Source organism: Calidris pugnax, unplaced genomic scaffold, assembly GCF_001431845.1.
Source record: "Calidris pugnax isolate Ruff unplaced genomic scaffold, ASM143184v1 scaffold44, whole genome shotgun sequence".
Lineage (NCBI taxonomy): Eukaryota > Metazoa > Chordata > Aves > Charadriiformes > Scolopacidae > Calidris > Calidris pugnax.
The window spans coordinates 30030142-30051851 of NW_015094506.1; the positions used below are offsets into that span (position 1 = coordinate 30030142).

Here is a 21710-nt window from a genome sequence, read left to right on the forward strand (position 1 = left end):
TCAAAAAAACCTCATCAATGGCAAAATAGTTTTAACTGGAGAAATAATCTGCCTGTCAAGGATTTGAAATACTTTCTCATGCAAGGTAAGAAAGGTATTAGAGCTCTCTATCTCACAGCATTCACTGTTAGAAAATGAAGAGTCATCTGTTTATATTCAAAAGCATCCAGAATATCTCTCAGTTAACACACTTAAAACATGGTTTAGTCATTTTACCCATAGTGTAAATACATCTTTGGAATATAAATGCTATGCATCCTCCAACTCTTCAGAATAATGAAGAGCATTGGAATATAAATAGTAAAGTTATTTAAAAATGGTTTGTGATGTAAACAGTATAATAGGAAAGAGTGAAACTAAACCAGAATGGAAACAGAGGAAAGATGTACACAAAAGGAAGTCCAAAGAACCTCCAAAAATCAAGGTTTCAAGTTAACAATCTTGCCACTGAGGATCCTGCTGCCAAATGAAGAGAAAATTGACAAGAAGGGAAGCAGAAGATCTGATAAATCTGGTAAATATGCTAAAGTTAGGAGCATAAGGACTTTACATAACCAATAAAAAGAACACAATCAAAGCTCCACTAATTTTGCAAGGAAACTAGGCCCCCCGGCCCCACATTAAGGACCCAAAATCAGGAGATGCACACTTTTACTGATGTGCAACACCTAAATTACAGAACAAGTTGCTTGAATTCCCACTGATTTGTTACATTCAGGATCTTGTGATGGGCAAAAAGAATGCACTGTCAGGACCTTATTTTTAATCCTAATGAAAGTTATAACAGTCTAATCAACGCCCTGTTATTAGCCAATTTACAATTATACTAACACACTACAAAAAAATGCTGTTAAAATGACACCATCTTTCCAGTATCTACCCCTTGTTCACCCTTCCCCTGCACCTCTGGAGTCTTAAGGTCAATGGTTTCAACCTGGGTAGCTGGTGTATGGCGACTGAGTTATCAGCATTCCAAGTCCTTTGGCATAACGAGTAGAACGTTGCCCATTTCTTCTTCCTCTAGGCTCCTCTTGGAGTAATTTTTATGTTTGTTTATTAAAGTGCTTTACACCTTGTTGTTTCTTCACTAGTTTGAACATCTGCATTACATCTTCATTCACCATGTATGAAATGTTTTATATATGCTACATATCTGTTCTTTGCTCTCTTTGCTTCCCCTAGAACTGGTTTTACTCTGCTCTCAAGGTCACACTATTCAATGACCAGAAATTGGCCACTGGTGAGCTGTTCATAGGTCTGGGGCCTCTAGTATCATCCCAGACCAGTACTTTCAAGGCCTCAGTTATGGTCACGTCTTTACTTTTTGATGTTCCATTTTAGTCTAGGATTACAGATAGTTAACTCTACAGAGAGTAACTACATGTTATAAGTATCTATTAAACACAAAACATATGTAGCAAAGGGGGTTACACCACATAATTGTACAAAGCTAAGCAAGAGCTAAAATAAAGTAGTTATAGTTTATTATTTTGTCATTGAATAAATGCTTTTATAAGTCAGAACAAATCTCCAGGCAGCTAAGACAAATCCAGCCAGCCAAAGCCAGATAGGTAACGAGGACAGTGTTGTCAACTAAATACAAAGCCTGTGACTAGTTACAAGCCACATCAATCACATATTTATGGCTCTATAAAAATACAATACGTTTGCCAAAAAAAGTTAGACACCCATCATGACCAAGGAAAGATGCATCTGAAATAAAAGTCATGGGGAAGAGGCACTTTAAAAAGATGGAATAATTAATATTTTACAAGGGACTAAAGTTTGTATCCTTATTACAAATCAAGTTACATGACTATCATTTAGAGTTAACTAACATCATTTAAAACATACTGATACACCACAAAGTCATTCAGAATTTCATAAGGTTGCACATTCAAATTGAAGTGAAGAGGGACTCCCTCAGACACACAGCAAAACAAAGTGGAATGAAAAGGAACCAACTACTTGAAAGATACCACACCTTCCTCACCAAAATGTAACCAGAATTTTGCACACAATAATGCCCAGAAAGCCACTGAACTCTATTTACAAGGGATTAAAGCTGTCTCTATGGAGAAAAAAGGAAGGGGTGGAGAGGAAATGTTACTGCTCCTAGAAAGGAAGGTTTAATCACCAGACAGTAATAAGACAGGGTTAAGGTAGAGCAGGCTTCCAAAGAATTTGGTCAGCAGCCAATCTGGGAGAGAACATTTCTGGGAGAAGACACTCAAGGAGAAAGAAAGCAATCAAAAGAATGCAGAGATATTCTTTTTGTATATAGAGATAGCAAATTAATTCATTAACATTTCTCCTACGGAAACATGAATACATTTTCTGTCACATAACAAAGGTAATATCCTTTAGTTTTAATTTATTCCATTCTGATGATGTTTGTCAACATCATTTCTTTCTTATCTCATTTCATGCAGTAGACAATAAAACTATCAGCTTTAGGAAAAAATAAGAGCATTCCTGTTGGAACAGCTGTGCATGGACAAAGCAAAATAGAAAACTACAATGTGCCACATACACTGCATCTGACTGTGTCATATGATCGTTACACCACCTATAAGGCCTAGACTTTATCCAAAACTTCATAACTATGAATTTTCCTTTTCTAGAACATTAAGAGCTAAAACTTAACAATGAAAATGATTATCCAGTCTCTGAAGGACTGGCACATTTTCTTTAATTAGGTACATAGTGTAGCTTTGTCCCCTCAGAAGAAATTTCAATTACCTCCCTAGTGGTAATTAAACCTTCTTGTGTTAGCTATTATTCTTTATTTACTCCAGTTTTGAAAATATTACTGCAAAACTCTGTGTGGTACTGCAAACAGATCTGCTTTTATTTCTTTTGCAAGCACATGAAATTTCTCACAATTAACTTGTACCATAATTCACCGAAGATTATTTTTATCACTCAGATGAAAGCGAATACAGAAAATTGACAAGTTGCTGAATAAGCATTTCAGATTTTTGTTAGAGCTGTCATTTTACCTTAAAACAGCTTTTATACTGCATTATTGATTTCTGCATTTAGTTATGACAAAAGGCAACTGTTCATTATGCTTACAGACCACTTATTTGCATTTGAGCTTGTGGGGGGAAGGGGAAAGCATTTACATTCAGCTTCTATCTACTGGCGGCAGAGGATCTTAGATCATATTAAGAAGAAAATGTCTAGCAGCTGCTCAGGAAGCTGACAGAAAAAAGACTTGGACAGAATGATATTCAGCGCTGTTTGTATTTTAAGAAATGTAATAAAATAAGGCATCTGTCCAAATAAAGCTGCCTAAGGGTGTTAAAAGTATTCTGAAAGCATACAGGTGTTCCCATTTCTAGTAGTATTTAAACTGTCTGAATTACCACTGCAAAGATTATACCAGCAGATTTCCACATTGTTATTGGCAAACAAGTGATTTATTGATGTAATGTGACCTGGGAAAAATAATTGTATAAAGCTTGTGCAATTTCACCACAGCAAAACCTATGCAGTAAATCCCACAGATTACACTCTGGGAGCAGAGAGGAAAAAGAGAGGTAAATTCAATCCTCACTGGCCTTGTTAAAGACTTGATTGTGGTTACTTTGAATTACTCAAAGGAAACTCCAAACTCTTCCTCTTTTCCTCAGATTTAAATTCTGTTTTTTAGCACAGTAAAAAAGAATGCAAGAAAAACAGTGTTTGCAGAATTTTGACAACTTTCTTGGAGCTCACAAATTAAATGAGCTCTTCTCTATGGCTTTTGTTAGAAATGCCCTCAAGCACAGAAAGTTGGGAGTTTTTTCTTATTTTCATGGAACGTAAACACTTAAATGCAAATGATATTATATTATCACAAGAAAACTGGCTTGGAATTGCTTCACAGGGGAGATGGCAGAGTCTCAAGTCTTTCTTGCCAGAATCACCACAAGACGAAGGTTAAAGGCCCATAAGGCTAAATGACTATTATAAGCACCTAGTCAAGCCTCCTTATAGAGACAGTAAAGACCTTGGCAAGAATTTCTCCAATTCTTACCTTACTAAGCCCATTCAATGCCACTTCCTATTAACAATGTGCACAGGATGTCAATACTGCTTTCCACAGCACATTGGTATATAGCAAAAGCGAATCACCCTGCTCAAAAAATTCTTATGATTGCATTTTTACATACTGTTTTGTTAACTAGACTATTAGGCAGTCCATAAAAGACACAATTTTACTATTACAAGTGTTTTATATTGCTTCTAGTGCAAATAACAGAAAAAAGGCTGCAGGGAAACGCCTGTTATTTTCTCCTTCATGAAGTCAGTTTCTGCCACATAAACAGCTTTCACACCCTTGTGTGAAATTAAGCTACCTGCATTCCACTTATGTGTCTCTTTTCAAATAAAGAAACAGTCAATGTTTAACGGGGACCTAAAGAAAGTTTTAAAAAACAAATCCCCACCACCAGAAACGCCCAGGTAAAGTTTGTAATGAATTTGTAAATAGAACTGTTGAAGAAGCGAAATCCACACATGAATGTTCTATAATTTATTATTTGAAGTAGTCTTAAGACTTTTTATTCTTTCAGTAGATAAACTAAAGAAAGTCAACACTACTTAATAGTAACAAGCATATTGAATTTTTGGAAAACACTAATAAAAACCTCACTGCTAAGATATAATCCAACTCCAAGATGCAAATATAAGCCAGCTATTCTCACTATGTAGCATTAGCAAGGAAGTTCTGGGGTTAAATTGAGTGCCATTTCTACAATCAAGTGCATAATTGCAGTACTGCAATGAACAGCAAGTCATGAACAGCTTCAACTGGACAGAAGATTCCCTGACAGTATCACAGCTGCACGTTTTTCATTCTTTTCCAAAAACAAGTCTTTTAGCAACACCCAAGACCTCAATATGAATTTAACTTTATTAGAGCCCTTATCTCCAGCACAGTCTACAAATCATGCCATAGGAAGGACACTTACAGATAACTACACTGAAAATCTACCTTGATTTTTTTAAGCTCTTATAGTAAAGCCAGAACTTTCACAAACAACAACACAAGCTTGAACCACTGTAAAAACATACAAAATGACATCTGACCGGTCTATAAGTCTGCCACCTTTGAGGATTAATATCTTTTCCTCAAACTACCATAATTTATGCTAGATTAGGCTACATATTTTAAAGATTTGCTTATCCCTGAATCTAAGGAAAGAGTTTAACATCAGATTGCCAAACATTATCATGCACCCTGTAAAAAGTACTTGAAAAAGTAAAGTTCTACAATTCCTTGTCTGAAAAACTGCTCTACCAGCTTTTTTCTGTGTCAAAGTTGTCATTCAGGGCCAAATAATCTTAAGAAACAAAGATTCTTGAGAAACATTGTGTACTTAGTAAAGCGCATATGAGCCCTATTCATATTTTAAACGTATTTCAAATGGCAGCTTTCAGTGACAACTGACTCTTAAACACATCAAAATGGAATACATATAATCTCCTTGTCACAATACCTAACAAAGATTAAAACTGACAGATTAATAAATTGTAATAGAACTGGAGTAATTAAACAAATGCACTTGCTGTTTAAATGTTAGTGATGTATAGACAGAAAATACATTTCAGTGCACCAGTGACACATCTGTGAACCCTGCTGAGAACAGACAACCAGAGATCTTCTCCTCTTAGCTGAGCACAGATGCAGGGGGTAGCTTGATGTGATTAATCATGTGCCCAGGACTTACTTAAAAGATACGTAGTTTGTTCTGTTTCATCCTCCCTGTTGAGCATGTTACCACTTCTGCCCTCATTCTTCCTCGTTTTCCACCAGCCATTGCTGCACTCACCTCTCCACTATGCCTCCTTTTTGTGGCCAACAATCATAGCTGCTCCCAGCAGGGAATGTACATTTTGTTTCCCATCTGTCATTTCTGATGCTGATTCACAGGAAGAAGCCCTCCTCAAGAACCCTGAGTAGGGTAAGACTGTGAACTATTAGGGTAGTGTCACGTGTCACACAAACATAGTCACACGACTTCTTGTATCTAGAAATTACTCTAAGTTACCACAGTTCTTTTCTTAGAAATACTGCACTCTGTAAAATTATAATGAGCTGCCAATTCCCTGCTATATTTGAACTCTTGTAGTTATTCATCATACAAAGAATGGAAAAATGATGCTCCTCAGTTATACCACTTTACAGGACCTCTGCAGTTTTTCTACTGCAAGGTAAACAATGACTTTTACAGGCTTCCCCCTCCATATCAACCAATTTGTAAGCCCAAGATTATTTTTTGTGAAATAGAAGATGAAGCAGGCAAAGTACATGGTTTTCTGCCTGTTTTTTTAATTTCTCAGTGTTTGACAATAACCATGGAGAAAAAATTCTATTAGAGTGCCAAGAAGCTGTTGAATGTGGGTAAATAGGCATGGAAAGACATATAATGCCCCAAAGCACATATCACTGGCAGTTTCTATCCAACTGCCTCCATTGCCGCAGAGTCATAGAATCATAGAATTGTGTAGTTGGAAAGGACCTTTCAGATCATCAAGTCCAACCATCAACCTAAACACTGTCAAAACCTATCCCTAAGCATCAGTCTACCTCCAGGGATGGTGATTCAGTGACTTCCCTAGGCACCCCATCCCACTTTTTTTAGTTCTCCCAGGCAAATGGAAAACAAATCACACTAATTTGGCACATTCATTTGACAGCTTCTGTTAAGACCTAACATTAACATTTTAACACCATTGCACTGGGATTCGGAGAAGAGCACCCTCAAAGCTTTGGCAGCAAAGGAAGAGGGTCACAGTGTTGAAGAGGGGAAGTGATAGGCTGAGCATCCATACCTACAGCTTCTCAAGTGCTAAACTACTCCTTTTTAGCAGCTGAAACTTCTCCAGAAGCAAAGAAAGACCTCCTTAATTTCACTCTAGTAGCTAATATTATATAAATTTTAAAACAGATGGGTGTTAAGGAAAGAATACGCTTTTCGCTTTCCTGTGTCTGAGTAGACTAGAGGACCAAAAGTGGCAGCTTCTTGTAGAAGTCAGCAGACAGTGGTCATGCTGGTTATTTCAGTTATTAGTCACAAAGAACACTTCCTTCACTTGAGAGCCCAGTTTGAAATCCAAACCCATTTTTCAGTAGGTTAATATTTAGAATCCATACTTGTATCAGAACTTGCCTCTTGTCAGATGAGTTCATGCATTGGATTGCTCTACCTTGTGCCTTCTCTGAACAAGGCTTACACAACCACTGAGCTAGACTGAGACTTAGTACCAACTGAGGTGTGTGCTGGGCAAAGAAACAAGAACACATACAAAGTAACAATAGTTCCCTAAACCCAAGTTTGCTTTATGAAACTTACTTTGGTCTGTTTGAATTAAAATGATAGCAGTGTAATGAAATTCACCTTTGAATGAGCAATCTCACTGAACCGCAAAAAAGTTAGATCCCACTTTGAAATTGGTTCCACATTGTCGCACCACATAACCTCCTAAGGACCCTTCCAACCTAACTTTCTGTATAATTTAATGAATAACTTTCCCCTCTAAGATAACAGCTTGCCCTTCCTGATGATGGGATTCTTAGAAAACATCTGTCAACAATATGGGCTTTGAGTCCTCCATGGTTCAATCAGGGCACTGTGCAGTTGCCCATTTATTGACCAGTCTCCTTTCAATAGGCAACATCACTCTAGATAACCCTCTGCCTGCAGATTTTTGCGCAGATACGTGGAAACAAGTTTGAATTTATTACTAACAGTAAATTATTCATTTTAAAAACCTACTTGTGCATCTTTCTCTTTAAAAGAAATTAACAGAATGTGGCTGACAGATTTAAGACAACCTTTTACAAATCAAACCACAACCTGGATTTGTCTTAACCTGCCTGCTCAGGTCTTCCCTCCATCATATTTAAAAAATCATGTTCCTGCCAACTACTAGATACAATACAGTAATTTCTGATTTTATTCTCTTTATGACCTAAACTGTATGCAAGAGTATATGATTTATGTAGACTTTTCTAGAGCTGTATTTTGACCTCCTATGCAACAGTTACAAAATCACAACTGCCACCACACTAGAAAAACAAACAAACAAACAAACAAAAAAACCCCCACAAAACCAAAAACCCAAACCCAACCAACCAACAACAAAAAACCAAAAAAACCCTAAAAACAGAGGAAATCATGCTCAAGCCAAGAGTAGCAAGAGAAATCCCACCATTTTGAATGTGTTTCCTCTAAAGCTTAAGGGCCTCCCATCAATTAAAGTTAACATGTAATTAACGGTGTTTCCAGTGGAGTTGCAATGTAGGTTTGGCATTGCTACCACAGAACGCACCACACTGAGTTCAGTAAACATGCAATTAGGTTACGTCACTGTCTAGTTCATCTGAGTATTCCAAGATAATGGCAGAGAAAAGACATTCCCACTACATTTGCTATTTTCGTGGAATCCACAGAAGAGTCTAAAGCTAAAAAGCAGCTAGATACGTTTATAATTTCTTACACCAGTAATTTAATCTTATAGGATTTGAAAGGATTTTCACCTTCTTTGTTGTAACAAGTGAAAACCATGTGTATCCTTGTTTCGGCTCTCAAGATTTACTGCATCAGGCACACAAAGCTTTTCAAGACTTGTTAGAAAGGAATCTAAATCGGCATTTACACAGGAGCTTACACATGAGAATCCTAGGAACCTAAAGTAAAAAGCAGAGCAAAAAGGAATGTCTTTCATCCCCTTGAAACTAAGCCATCCAGTCCTTCTTCTCAAAGGAGGCCAAAGAAAAAGGAAGCTGCAGTGCATTTTTCATCAATTCTTAGTATTATAGGAGAATTCATTGGGAACAACATTAATGTATAACATGAGACCAAAGTTTAAATCTCTCCTCTGTAAGATATGCTAAGAGAGCACGAATACAGATCACACTTAGGAAAATCATGTACTACTTGGCAGGCTTGAGAGCCACTTTCACTTTCCCTGTGGTATAAAGAATATTTTGTGATTGTATACAAAGTTGAATAGTTGCTGCAGGGAAGTCTGAGGAGCCAACTGATTAGCATGCTCATCTGGGACATGTGAGACAGACTGAAAATCCTTTTCCAAATCAGAGTCTGAACCAAGAAATTTTCTGTCTTTAAAGAATACTGGAGTAAATTTCGATGGTAAACCCAGTGAATATTTAGTATTCCCTGAAATAGCATGGGCATGAGAGTCACAGTGACCCTCTCCAGCATTTTTTTCAGCCTAGTGCTCAGGAAGCTAAATGCAGCCCACCTGTATCCTGATGGTGCAAGAGTCCTGGGTGCACCCAGCTACTCACCTGTTCTCAACTTCAAGCAGCAGCAGAAATTGAAGCTACCTTAGGCTTTAGGTGCCTGTGGAAAGATCTTGTGCCTAAGGAGGTACTTGGAAGATGCTGATGGCATTTATGTAGGGATTAGAATAAGGACCATCACCGCTTAACTGTGTAACTTGCTCACAGTTGTAAGTGGGTAATTTTTGTGGACAAGAACCCTCTACTTCAGAGCCCAAAGGACTGCTCCAAACACTCAACATAAAAGACTGCTCCAATTACCAGACATTCCTTCCACCATTATGTGCTGTATAAAAAAAAATACATTTCAACTTTTGAAAGTCTAAAGAACTGGAGAAAAACAAAAGGTAGTGTCACAGACAAGAATATCAAGTTGCACATGATAAATTCATATTAAAAATCAGAAGAAAAAAGAAATCCATGACACTGCATAAGTGCGTACAATTGGAGTTGCATTCTCTGACTTTTATTTCTTTATTTTTAGATAAAGCTGTGTCTAATGACAACCAGATTTGATCTTGTTCTCTTGCCCCTTGTCCTAAAATGCACTTCAAACCACTTTAAAAATCAACAGGTTCACTCATGGCACAGTAATTCTGTAGGCAAATGAAGCAGCTATTATATGATCGATAGCAGTTTACAAGGCACTTTGTGCATTACTGCCCGCTTTACTAAAGAGAAAAGCGGCCGCATCCAATACTGTCTGTTCATTGTAGTCCCAAGAAAGGTCCAGAGTATAGTTTCACAGCCATACCCAAGGAATCTGCAACTACGACTCACACTGCAAACCCTACAAAGAGATTTTGACATTTGAGAGAAGACCAAACTTTGATACAAAAGCGATGACTTTGGCTAGGCTTCACTATCTAAAATACACTATAAGGAAATAAAGGATGATTTTATATGATTTGAGATAAGCCAGTAACTGTTTTCTAGATATGTACTATACATTTCACATACCTCTGATAAGCTATTTCAGCAGTGTGAGATGACAATTTGTGGAAACTAAAGACTTTGTGTGAAAATCTCCTGAGCTGAAAGAAACTATACAAGACAGAATCTGAAGAGGGAGCAAGCCTAGGGGATAGACAATAGCCTGAAGAATCTTTGCTGTTATTTGTTTACATGTCTTTTTAACATGATTTGAAGAGGGCAAGTGCGATATAAACTAAAAATTCAAGTTTTCTTACATGTGGCTCATACCTACAATGGTTCCTATGAGACAGAAAAGACCCATGTCTTCTGTAATGTAAGACTTTCTCCTTTTTTTTTAAGGTGGCAGACAAGGCTAATGAAGCTTCAGAACCAGCCATTCAATACTTATTCAGAAAAAGACAACAAAGGAAAAAATTGAAAGTAGTGTAACAACAATATTTTCCATGAGGTGTCAGCAGAAGTATCTGAACGCATTGCTAAAGCCTTGCAAGTGCTTTTCCAGGCTGCTAAGCAGTCAGAGGGAAAAAATTTCACGTGTGTGATATAAATAACCTTTCATAGTTTATCGTGTAGATAAACTATGTATGTAGATAAACATTTCCTCTGTCCCTCTCCAACCTTCATATGCACTACAGGAATTCTGAGCTGCTATTCTCTCTTTGCCTCCTTCCCCTGACAGCCCTTTTCAAAATGTAACTGACCTTCAATTTGCTTGCTTTAGTTTCCAGCCCCCTGTAATCTGGAAAAAAAATAATGTCCCACGTGTCTTTCATGTTGAATATTTGCATGATTAAGAGTATTCAAATTTATCCAATGTCTCCTAGGACAACTGAGTATTTAACTGTGAACTTTTCTTTCATGAGAATGAGATAATAATGTATCATAGAGTAAGCAGGAATTACACGGACAATGAGAATGACCAAGAGTATGTTGTTCTTCATCGATATGGTTAACATATTTAAGAAGCCCAACATTATACTTACTCAGTAATGTGCTTTTGTATTTTCACTACGTGAATTTTATATTTATTGTCCAATAAGATGCATGATATTCTAAACCTTAAATACATATATATGTGTGGCTAGATTCCGTATGAGAAAATAATAGGATTAGAAATGGCTAAATATATAACTTCAGTCTTGATAAATACATGACCTTTTATGTGCTTCCTGGTTATCCACTAAAGATTGTTAAACATACATTTTCAAGATGATCGTTATGCTTGAAATCAAGTTAAAGAAGCATGATGTCTACTACATGAAAGGTATTACAGTACAACCTGGAAAAATTAATTCACATGACATTTTTCTACAGTCATATTTCAACTCATTAACATTTCACAGGGACAAAACAATATTTGAATACAAGGACAATACACTCATAAGCTTCCATTCCAGGTTTCCTTCCAAGTTTGACTGTATCCCTGGCTGACACCGTTCAGAAAAAGTTAAAAGTTGGTATTGGAAAAACAAAACAAAACAAATGTAAATTCAACATCTCCTATGGGTCAAACCACCATCTCACAATAACAAAGGTCAGTTGACTCCCATTTCTTAAGTCTCACACTTGAATTTATTCTGATGACAGTTACAGTAACATATAGCTGACTATGGAGGATTATTGGTAAATTTTTAAATAGCAACTCTGCATCTTGCTCAGCTGGAATGCAGAACTACCAATAGGAATGCAGATTGGACTGGTAGCTCCCAGTTAATTTTTTTCTGAAGTTTATTATACAATGTAAATGGCAAGTTTTATATTCATGATGAAAATGTGAAGCAGAAATGTAAAGCAACACAGATCATAGTTTGATCGGTCCCACACGCAGCAAACTGCAGCTCCTCAGCACAAAATAAAAGTTTATAGTACACAGTTAATTGAAGAAAATTCAGTGACTTTTTTTTCTTAAATGTGCACACGAACAGCAATATCATACATTTTCATCTGAGTATTTTTCTCTATGTGAAAAAATATTTCCTTCATAGATGTTAGTGCCTCTAAAATAGAGCCACTTCATTTGCAAACTAAGAAAACCCCAAGAATGCAAGTAAAAATGTGGCAACTTACCTGCATTGGAGCCTGTCAAGTTGTAACGTGCATTCAGCTTTTTAATGATATTTTCATGGATCTGATACCAGTCACTCTCTGTGTTGCACCTAGAAAAATGATAACTTTCTTAACTCTAGAATAGGAGCACTAGTTTTTCAGATCGGCTTTACCATATCTCTCTAAACAAGTCCTCTTTTTTTCATTAAACTAGTAACACAATAGGAGTTAATAAAGCCTCATGAAACTACCTATCTCAATGGAAAGGGTGAGAGTGCTCTCACCATTTGAGAAAAGCATCACAGAAATATCTGCCTTGTGTGGCAAAGGGTGGGAGAAAGATATGAGCAATTACACTCAGGAACTCAGCCGTGACCAAGTTCATCATCTGTATAGATCTATTCTTCAGCACTAAACCACACAGAAATCTATCTTGTGAAACAAAAAGGAGACACAGGACTCAGAGGTGGTCTTAGGAGACAGAAAAATCTTTGCTGTACACTTCAAAGTTATTTAAACCAGCATGTGATCTTCAGCAGGCAGGCAGTGGAAAAGAAAATTATATTTCAGTATGCATTTAGAAAATATCTGCTTTTCCATAAGGAAAAACTGACCATGTTCTAATGGTCATTTTTCATGGCTTAGACCGGAGTTAGTCTTAGCATCCAATCTGGTTTTGAGCAACGTTTCTTCTTTCATTGTTTTTGCTATTTTAAAACAAACAGGCATGATTTAAAAAAAAATAAAATAAATATATATATATATATATGACAATTTGTTAACCAACAGCTAACACTTATTTCACTTTAATGTCTTGGGAGTCTAAATAAAAGCCAACCCACATGTCCACTACCACACTAAAATGCTTTTCCGCAGCACTGATTCCAGCAGCTGTAATTCAGCACAGAGGGATACAGAGAGGAGAAAGGCTGCCTGAAAGAATTCCATGCCTTCAAGATTTGAGTGCCAGCCCTGGGAGAGCCAGAACTTCCTCCTGTGCATTGCAATGTGTGTCCCAGGTTTATGTACTTAGAATTGACTACCCCACAAAACAGCAGGACATTACATGCACTGTGTTGTTACAACTAGAAAATTGAACTTTCTTCCAATTACTATCACTCCAAATCCACTATTTAATCAAGCATTCATTTTTAAATCTATTTTTGATATTTCATTCTCCAGCATTAGCTGCCTTTTACACTTTTGTTATTCCCATTATATAATTGCTTAATTTCACAAAAGATACTCTGCCTGCTTTCTCCTGTAGTTATAAAGTACTTGCACTAGCTGCCCAGGCAGCACAAGGCATTTAAACAAGCCCTAAAAGCACTTCATGTTGCCATAAAAAGAGCGCCCCCGAACCTCTTACAATGATGTGAAAAATGTGCTGAAAAATACAGAAAGATCTAAAAGGATGTAACCTTTATCTTTTAGATTACCCCAATTTATTAATACATCTGTAGAACTAGGCAAAATTTCTAAACTGTGACAAAAAAAAATAGAAATTAGCTACTATGCTTTTTTTGGGAACAGAAAGGAGCAGACCTATTTACTTTATTTACTTACACTGCATTTAACACCACTGCTTCCGATGCAAATCGACTTTAAGACACCTCTAAAAATTAAGAAAAAGGCATTCCTTACATGTACACTTTTAAGACGAGGTCATCCTTTGAATCTCCTGCCAGCAAATCTGCAATACTGAGGACTGCACAACCAAAGGGTCGTCTATATTGTACATTGCAGGCATTTTTCTTTTCTCCAGCTCCCATTCGTCCTGCCAAACAAAATACATATTTGATGCATAATCCATGGAACAGTCTCTCTCAAAACCACAGAAGGGAGACGGAGAGCAATCCAGCTCTGGTGGTGACAGCTCCGAGTAGACAAGGCCAAGTGTACTCATTGCAAATCTGGTCCATCTTTATACCAGGTTAGGATAACTAATGGTACAGGAAGTCCACTAAATACGTGGTGATCTTGAAAGGTCCCAGACCAGAGGTTCTGCTCATCCTCTCGTGACCTCCACTCAACAAACAACACTTTCTGATACCCAGTGAAAGCACCCTCATGACACCACCAAATTAAATTTAGCGTTCAGACATGACAGAGTGCTCAACACTTGCAGTCCAATAAGAATTATTTTACTGTGGTTGTTGCTACCCATGATTTATATGAGAGGTGTTGTGATTAAGCCATTAAAATTTAGTAATCAAATGCTGCTTCCAAACAGGCAAGTGGCTAGCAAGGGGATAATTGACCAGCTGCAGAAAAAATCAAGTAGAGATGAAACACGGGGATGACAAAGGGCAGAAGAACAATTTATGATAGGGAAAGAAAGAAGGTAGCCAAGGAAAACAGATTTGAAACAAAATATTTTTCCTAGCCTTTTCTATTTGATTTAAGTCAAAATTGATCAATCTTCTCGCTGTGTTCCTGGCATTTGAAACTGCCCTCTTTCTAATGATTTTATTCAATTGTGCACTGTGAGCTATGTATCTTTCCCACCAAGTCTTAATTTCTGAAAATAAAAGCCTCTGGTTGCAGTTGCTGCAGGGCAATGCCTCCTCCAAATATCCCTATGCATCACAGCAGCTAGAGGAGTAATTGTTCATTTTCATACCATGCAGCATATAAATCTTATTTTAACTTTTTAATATTTCAGTGGTTCATTTATAAAGTTGACTAAGAATATATTTGAAAACTATACAATAGGAAAAATTCTACTCCTTTCTCTTCTTTACAGCATTTATTCTTACCAAGTATCTCTTACATCAAAGGTTACCATACCTTTTCTCAACCCTTGTCAATAAAACTAAAACACAATATTTAATATTCTAATGAAACATGGAAACAGCATGAAAATGCAAAGTAAAATTATTCCTCAAAGCTGTAAAATATTGTTTACTTTGTAACAAGTTATTTCTGAATGCGGTATAAGTTACAGCAACTATATTTCAAATCAAAATACCTTTCAAAAATAGGAAGAAAGGTTATATTTAGTAGTGCACTGATGCAACTACAGAGACAGGTTACAAAGAAAACAATATATCTAAGAGGTCACAAGCAGACCCAAAGATTATTGTTTCACATCAATAGAGCTCAGAGGATAACTTCTTAAAATAAATATCTAACAGAAAAGTACACTTTTCCTCTCTTCTGCTTTGTTCTAGAGACCTCGGTATCTGTCTATAACACCAGGTATTAAAATTATTAGGAGACTTTCTCCACTTCTTTCCCTCTCCACCTTTTAAATAGGGTCAGGGAGAAGACAAAATTCATCTGAACAATTTCAAATATACATCAAATATTATATGCTAATTAGGTACATTAAATTTCCAGTCAAGTTTTTTATGAACAAAAGATGCTTGAAATTACTGTCTTTGGAACAAGAATGGACTCCCCAGTGACAACTCCATCATCTTAAAACAGTTCATATTTGACACTTTCATTTTGTTTTGTGATAGTAACAAAATATCTTGTTAATATTGAGCATCTAAGCTCAATTAACAGTACACATGAAAAATAGCAAAAGATAATTTGAGAAATTCAAAGAAATTTTTCTATCAAAACCCAGTCATTTTTCTTTTCCGAAAATTTATTCAAAGGCCTAGCCAATCTAGGAAATACCACAGCTGAACCCAAGTGGTTTTATTTTATTTACTGTCATATGTCTAACAAATGTAAGATTTCTACTCACAAATGATTATACCTACCTATTCGGATAATGTGCACAGTGATATAGATGTCCTTCCTGAGTTCACTGCTACCCAAATCCTGTGTAAGATCAGAACCTCGTTATTTCTGGCTCCTGATTAAAATGTGACATTTAAAGAGATTTTTACACACTGCTTTCTCTTCCAGTGAAAGTGATAAATGAACAGTGAGTTCATTTATACAACATTAACAAATTATCCCTTTAACACTTTAAATTGGCTGTCATGCACTCAGAACGACTGTCCTAAAGTATCATGGGCTAGAATAATCAGTAAAATCAGCAGGAGGACACAAGAGACTCGCTGTGTGCCTTGAACAACAGCAACGCATTTGTGCAATCTCTTATAATACCCTGAAAGCACAGAGAGTGCCACAAAACCAATCTTTGGGGTGTAAGATGCAGAACTGGTCCCTGCTGCAGGGAGAAAGACTGGTACATATGCCTATGTGGAAGTTTAGATGGGTGTCCACATATTGCCAGAAAACATTTCACTTGGGAATTCAGCAATACTGTTCAACCAGGCTTTAGAGCTGATGTTCATAACAATGCAAAAGCTTAGGGAGCAGTTCTCAGTCAACCACAGAATAACAATTTAACCCAGCTTTTATTTTCAATACCCAGCACAACAAAGATTGAGAACAGGAAAAACTCACCACAAAGAGAGAACAATGTCTTTCAGGCTTTTCTGGACATTTTGGCAAACCATTTCTATTCAGTCTTAAAAAAAATCTTTCACTGTAAGAAAACAAATATGACAGATATGTTGAATAACACTACAGAGCAAAGTAGATATAATTTTGATCTTATTTCCAGATGCAACCTTCCTCAAAATATAAAAGAATGAAATAATTTCTTTCTAATAGGTTCAGCCATATCAATAAAAAAAAAAAAGGGGAGACTAGTGCAGGGTGATGATTTACTTTATCATTTGACAAAATTACTAAAAATTCAATACAAAATAGAAGACTGATTGTCATTTGGAAGAATAATATTGTATATCCTAGTACACAGAGAAAAACAAGCAATAAAATCCATTCACATAGAACTGAAATTAGATGTGTAGTATGCTGGTATTGATTCTTGCTAAACAAATGTCAACACTGCCACGCTTGTATTCAACCAATATTCATTTTCATAGATAGGAAGATGATCCAAGGGGACATTTTTCCTACTTAACTCTATCAAAATCTTTCACCGGAGTACACTGATTTTAGCAGTCATGTAAAAGTCTTGGAAGTTCCAGCAGGACAAATTTATTTTTCAGAATTCTGTTTTGCAATCTACCGTGGGGTGTTAAATGCTGCAGCTGATTTGAGTACTAATACCACTAGTAGGGAGATGCGGGGAATTCTTATTTCAGAATAGAAGAGGGTATAAAATCCCACACTGAAAGACAAATTATTTTTTGAAATATTTGTATTTGATAGTCGGTCAATTATGGGCAATCTCTGAGCAAACTTGGCAATTCATGCATGAGAATTCTATGAAAAACCAAACTTTCCATGCTCTGGATAATTTTGCCCAAGATCCAGCCTCACAGGAAATGTAACAATCATAGTTCTGCAGTGAGAGGTGTGGAAGATGGGAAAAGCAAAGAAGTCAGAAGTATTATATACATTTCCCTTCACCCTCTCACTCTCAGTTCCAGCTAGGCACACATTTGAGTCTGGATGTCATGTAATGGTCAAATCAGAAACAAAATTCCAAAGTGCAACTAGGTTTTTTCTCAGCTGTATCCACCTCATCTCCTTATCCTGGAGGCTAGACATGGTTTACCACTGCTCTATACCATCCACAGCTTCTCAAAATGCAGCTAGAAAATCACTAGCAATATGTTGGATAAGATCCAACTCAATAGAGACTAATTAAATCCTTATTGCACCAGCATTTGCCTTGCAGAAAACCTGCATCGATCATTCACAGAATCAGTCATTCACAGTGAAAGGGACCTCAAAAGGCCTCTGTGTCCAACCTCCTGCTCAAAGCAGGGTCACCTATAAAGTCAGACTAGCTTGCTCCAGAGCTTTACCCAGTTGGGTCTTGAAAACCTTCAGTTACAGAGACCACACAGCCACTCTGGAAAACCCATTCCAATGTCTGACTGTCCTCAATTTTTTCTTTATATCCAGATGGACCTTCTCTTGCTTGAATTTATATCCCTTGTCTCTCATTATCCCACCATGCACCATTGATGCTATTGAAGCTCTTGTAGGTACAGGCAGGTGACAGCTCCCCTTGAAACCACGTCTTCTCCAGCCTGAACTAGCCACACTGCCTCAGCCTGACCTGCCAGGGCAGAAGCTCCAGCCCTCAACCGACGTGAGGCCTTCTGCTGAACTCGCTTCAGTTCATTAATATTGGTCTTAGACTGGAGGACCCAAAACTGGCATCGTCTAACCAACGCTGAGCAGGGGTTGACAGCTTCCCTTAACCAGACACAGCCCAGGATACTGTTACACTCAAGAGCACAGTTCTTAAGAGCCATGTCTGGAGAATGCCTTCTTTTTTTTTATGTGCCAGCTATCCAGGCTGAACCTACAAACGCTTAGACTTTTTCATTGTGATTATTAGGAAATATTTGCGAATCCTCAGCTACACAGCTTTTTTATCAGACAGCATAGAAGGCAGAACCTAAGAAGAGTAGAGTTGAACTCAAATAACTCAAACTGCATGAAAATGTTATTTTCTCAGAAACATTCATGTTTCATGGTACAGCCAAATTCTGCAGCTTAGGTCTCCATGGAAACTTAAAAAACGAGTTTTAAAGACTGTTTATGTGAGTATATTTCTTTTACAGAGAAACGGGTTGGTATTTTGCTGTTGATTTAAAAATGGGTTTCAAAATAATTCTCCCCTTTTATTTAGATTTAGCTCATTTGAAAATTGGAAAATACAGTAAAAAAAAAAGTGCAGAGCTTTGTTTATAAGTCTCATACAAAATTATTGTATATTGAGCAAGAATTATTATTTATATTACCAAAGCAGCTAAAGCTTTAGGACTCCATTATGTTGGGCACCATGAAAAACTGAATAAAAAGAAAAAAGTCTCTGTTCCAGCACTAACAATACAGCTTCTGTGCACTGAAGCCTGCCATGCATTGCTACGTGTCAATACAAATTTGGCCAATACAAGACAATTCTGAATTTCACCACCTTATCTTCAGTCTGTAGAACCATTTAAAAGTAATACATACATACACACCGCATTTCATTGCATTTTTTATCTTTATAACAACCACTAGACATGTTGGTTCAGAGAAAAATACCATTCAAAAAGAAATTGTCTTGCTGTGGATAAGCTGTCTTCATCGTTTACCTAACAACTGGCAAATACTGAATTTAACTGGCAGTGTATTCTATATTTATTGAATTTTACATTCTGCAGAAACAAAGGCACATCTTTTGAAAGCTTCTTACTCACTATCCACTACAATATGAAATTTTCAAGCTCTGCTTATACTCACAGACCATGAGATTATGATTCACAACACAATTAAAAGCTAAGGACTTTTGTCATGCCACAAAGAAATACACTGATTGCAACAGACATGTAATGGTTATGCAGATCTAATTTCCTCATTTGAATTTGAAATTTTGTTTGACTGAAGCATAGAACCCAGTGGAGATGAAAAAAAGAAAAAAAAACCTGAAAACAACAAATAAAAAAATAGGAAAATCTTAATCCTTGTTCAGCGCTTTGGTATGATTTTTGCTTGAAACATATCACAGTACCAGTTACAGCTCAGATTAAAACAGTAATCTTTGAACATTACCTGGGAGCAAACGCAAGCAGTTAGACTTGTAAGATTATAAGAAAAACATGGCAGTGTTGCATCTAAGTACAGAGACCATGTGCATTTATACACCTTTTCAAAGGATTTCTATAGAGATGAACAGGTTAGGAAATGGTTCAGCAAAGTAAACAGCCTTACTGAAAAGAAATAAGACAAAATTCCCAAGATCTCAAAGCTTGGTTTCAAACAGCAGCAAAAACTTCAGTGGGTTAAATCTGGGGCTAGTATTTAGTGCACAGCAGACACATATACGGCAAATACACACAGCAGTATCCCAAAGCAGAAATACCTTTCCTTTGTATTAAGATAATTTGATTCTACTTTACACTGCAATTAATTTTTTATGAGCACCAATCTCGCCATTTAAACATGCTGTACACAATAAACTGTGCTGTCTTCCCACTGAAAATAAGGAAATAACTAATGCTGGAGAGATTAATTTAAGAAGGTCAACAAGGGATTTTTGTCCTGTAACTTCCCATGTATTAGCAAAGTAACAATGTGTTCCAAATCTGCTGGCTTAATGCACACATTTAAAAGAAATACGGCCACAAACTGTTCTATTTTCATAAGTGACCCCTATTTCCTTAGTATTAGCAGGGAAATGTTACCAGTCACATGTTACCAGTCTAGACAGATTGCTTGTTCTGTGATTTATAAACACACTATCAAAAAAAAAAAAAAAGAACCAGACAGATTTATACCACATGGCATATTCTTGTGGTAAAGCTATGTCATCATATAGTGGTAGCTCTTGGTATAGCTTCACTTTCAGACATCTTTATAAGTGCTCCTGACAAATATAGCTTACAGTGATTTCTAAAGCAAATAATGAGAGATAATAAGAGAATGCTGCCACACAATTCACCATTTTAAGTTTATTACATTCCAGAACACTGTTAATGGACGTTCATTAGAAGAACTTGAATGTGAATTGATTTCATTTACAGCTAAAGGCTCATTGACTTCACAAAACCAAGATCAGATGCAAAATGTTGTCCTCATACTTAGTGGTGAAATGCAGAGAAGTGTGGTTACAACATGCCACGCGTTACGGAAGATAACAAAGCTTTAAAACTATGTTCCTATCAGAGAATAACTGAATGATAAATGTGCCAACATGACTTCGCAGTACAAGCTGTTCCACGGTAAATCAGCCCCTGTATTTTAACACTTATGAAAACCATACCCAAATTTCTAACTGTTAAATAAGTAGCGATGAGCAAAGGGAAGAGGAAAAAGAATGAATACTATAAAAATAAGATTTCAGCCAATTTCAGACAAAGATCAAAGCATTAACACTAACTAAAATAAATCAAACTAAATTATATTATGGTATTATGCTGATGCTTATCTTCATGTCTCCCAGCCATGCTGACAACATGGGGGAAGGAGAAGAAAACCACTTTACTAGCTCTGTGTTGTGGAGCACAGTCTCCCTCAGTTAGCTGTACAGCTAATGAGGGAAATAGGAAAAGGGAAAGAAGAAAGTGAGATAGAAGGGGAGGTGGGTGGGAGAGAAAAACAAATATGTGTAGTTAAATCAAGCTCCTACTCTCATCATTTTCTCTCTCTTTACAAACCGAAGGCAGTCTTAAGAAATTAGCTTTTATGAACACACCCTACATTATTTTCGATATTTGCACCTGTATTTTAAATGAGAGGTGGTATTACACATTTCTTGCAAAGAGTAACAAGCTACTTAGGAAACTAATTTTGAATTCTTTTTCATGAGGTACCAGGAGCCAAAAGACAATGATACAGTTTTAAAAGACGAACAGCATGCTGGAGTCTACGAGCAGGTATTTACAACTAAAGAAACAACAGATACCAGAAGCTGGAGCTCTCAGTAATAGCGAGCTTAGTCTGCCACCACGGATAAACAGTCTGCAGCACAGCATTATCAGTGCACAGA

At 36.7% G+C, this 21710-nt stretch overlaps 1 protein-coding gene across 1 annotated transcript in view; it reads right to left on the reverse strand.

Moving 5' to 3' along the window:
- DOCK4 (dedicator of cytokinesis 4) overlaps positions 1–21710 on the reverse strand; it is a 174206-nt gene that overhangs the window by 115309 nt on the left and 37187 nt on the right. Inside the window, exons 9-12 of the mRNA XM_014963343.1 lie at positions 16655–16736; positions 16000–16060; positions 13928–14060; positions 12305–12393 (exon numbers count right to left, since the gene is read on the reverse strand). Coding sequence (XP_014818829.1) covers positions 12305–12393; positions 13928–14060; positions 16000–16060; positions 16655–16736 — 365 coding nt within the window. The remainder of the gene's footprint in view (positions 1–12304; positions 12394–13927; positions 14061–15999; positions 16061–16654; positions 16737–21710) is intronic.